At 56.5% G+C, this 2,268-nt stretch overlaps 1 protein-coding gene across 1 annotated transcript in view; it reads right to left on the bottom strand.

The window, feature by feature from the left end:
* Positions 1-991, bottom strand: part of VDAG_00694 (uncharacterized protein) — a gene marked incomplete at both ends in the record, with an annotated part of 3,608 nt that extends 2,617 nt beyond the window's left edge. The window contains one exon of the mRNA XM_009652071.1: positions 116-991. Coding sequence (XP_009650366.1) covers positions 116-991 — 876 coding nt within the window. The remainder of the gene's footprint in view (positions 1-115) is intronic.
* Between the last annotated feature and the right edge of the window lie 1,277 nt (positions 992-2,268).

The raw sequence follows: 2,268 nt of genomic DNA, 5'->3' as shown, positions 1-2,268 counted from the left end.
TGCTTCTTCTTGGGAACCGGCTATTTTGGTGGCGGAAAAGGGAAAACCCGGCATTTTGATCGGAATATCGGCTCATGGAGGTGTCGTTTTCAGAATCGTCGGTGGGCATGATGACGGGAAATAATCTTGTGATGAGGATCTTTCTCCTGTCAGAGTGCCTTGGCGTCGAGGTCGTTGCAAAGGATGCCGAAGGGTGTGCTGACGAAACAGTTTCAGACGTGTATGACTGCGCGAGCCGGCTTGAACGCATGCTGGATCTTCCAATGGACCCACGCCCATCGCCCAGCAAAGACCCGGCATACTCCGTGCGACTGTCACTAGAGCTGGGAACAATGTGCACTTTAGTTGAGGTGCCCTTGTAAGCCATCAACTCGGAATTGCCAAATGTGCAACTGGAAAATGCGCTGATCTCGTCGTTGTACTCGCGGCGCGCGCGCTGTAACTCTGTTTCAGCCGTTGTTTGTGTGCGGCCTTGCAGAGAGCCACGACGGTCAAAGGCGCCCTGACGTGGCTGTGGACTGTCCGGTTGAATGACAAGGGGCCTAGACCCGTGGTTCAGGCTGCTTTTCCGCGGCGTTCCGGGCGTCCTCCGAGGGTCCTGGAAGGACGGGAACCCTCCTGGTGATCGATCTGGAGCAACGGGAGCTGGCGGGGGCGGCCCCTGGCTGTCGAACAGGAGCTGGAACGGATAAGGACCGGCAGCATCCTGCATGATGAGGACCCTAATATGTCGTGCGTCGAGCTCAATGTCTGCTTCATAATCAAACGGGCTGCCTGGGGTTGTTGATGGTAGGGCCGTGGAGAGTGGAAAGACCTGATCGATTTGGTGCTGAAACAGGGCATCGGCGTCGGGAAACAGGAGATGACGGGTGTGAATATCCTCTTGCACAGATTCTAGAGACGACTGAGGGGGCTTAGTGTAATTGGACTGAGGCGGCCCGCCACTACTGGCGCCATTGCCGGTCCCCAAGTTGAATAGTTTCCCCAACATGGCGGCGAGATGGTCGGCCACAAGGGGGAAGGTGAACGGGGGTTTATATCAGACCGTATATCTTTTCAAAGATGTGATACTGAACCCATGCTCAACAGCGAGAGGCGAGAGAATCCAGATTCAAGGGCATCGCATCGGTGTCGGCGTCCATGGGTAGAGATTGAGAGATGTCAAGTGATTAAGTGATTAGGAAGTGCTTGTGCGCTGGGCAAATTGGCGACAACAGCGGCGGTGTGAGGAGTGGTCAAGACGGTGAGTTCTAGTCGAGGGTAGACAGGTCTCGGCCCTGGATGCGTGGTCGTTGCTTGTCGCAAGTCGTCACGAGGTCGGTTGCCGTTGACGTGGGGTCTTCTAGTGCATTGAGTGGATGACCTGGCTGCAGCGGATTGCCGTGAGGGCACGTTGTTGAACCCTGCACTAAAGAAACCGTGCGTGGAGGATGTTGTGTTATGCGACTGCCGCTTTGTCGATAGAGTTAGACGTGCGGTGCGTTGTATCGCGTTGCGATGCACTGACAGGCAGGAGATGATGTATGGTGTGCCGAGGGAGGGAGAGGGGGGGGAAGGGAGAGGAACCGAAAGGTTGGGTCGCGTAGCGGCTGTCAGAAAGAGACGCGGCGTCAAGACCTAGGTCTAAATCCAGGTCCAGGCCCAGATTCGGATCCGCGGGGGTGGGAAACAGTGAGATTGAACTGTGGCGGACAAGCTAGCGCTTCTGTGTCTCTGACTGAAAGGTCGGTCCACTGTTGGTGGAGTTCTCGAGCAGGTGCTGAGGTCGATTATGGAATGTGCGACGGAGGAAAACTGGCAGCCACAGGAATAGAAATGAGGGCCCTCAGGATGGCGTGGGGCAATAGAGTCGGTCAAAAAGGGAGACGGTTGCGCGAAGCAGTGGGCGACTCGGTGTAGTCTCTGCGTTGCGTTGGACGTAGGAATGTGACAGGATGCGATGGACAGGCGGGGGGCGGCACAAAGTGGCGGATGTTGCGTTTGTGGCCGTTCGTGTTGTTCAAGTTCTGTGTTGTTCGGTACCGTGACTTGTTGCCTTCATCGTCTTCGATCTGTACGTTGGAAGGCAGAGGTGCGTCAAAGCAAGGACGGTGCGCCGAGTGACCCAGATATGTAGGTCCTGCGTGGTGTGCTTGTCCAGTATTAGTGTGCGTAAAAGAGCTGCGAGTAATCGCGTGGGCGTCGATGGGTGCCACGACAGCAGTGAGTGGGTGGACTGGAAGAGTTGGAGGCGGCGGCGGCGGCGGGTAATGGGGGGGGGGGAATCCC

This window comes from Verticillium dahliae, genomic scaffold (assembly GCF_000150675.1).
Source record: "Verticillium dahliae VdLs.17 supercont1.1 genomic scaffold, whole genome shotgun sequence".
Classification (NCBI taxonomy): domain Eukaryota; kingdom Fungi; phylum Ascomycota; class Sordariomycetes; order Glomerellales; family Plectosphaerellaceae; genus Verticillium; species Verticillium dahliae.
The sequence above is the reverse complement of the archived record's forward strand: the minus strand, read 5'-3'. Positions and strand labels throughout refer to the sequence as shown.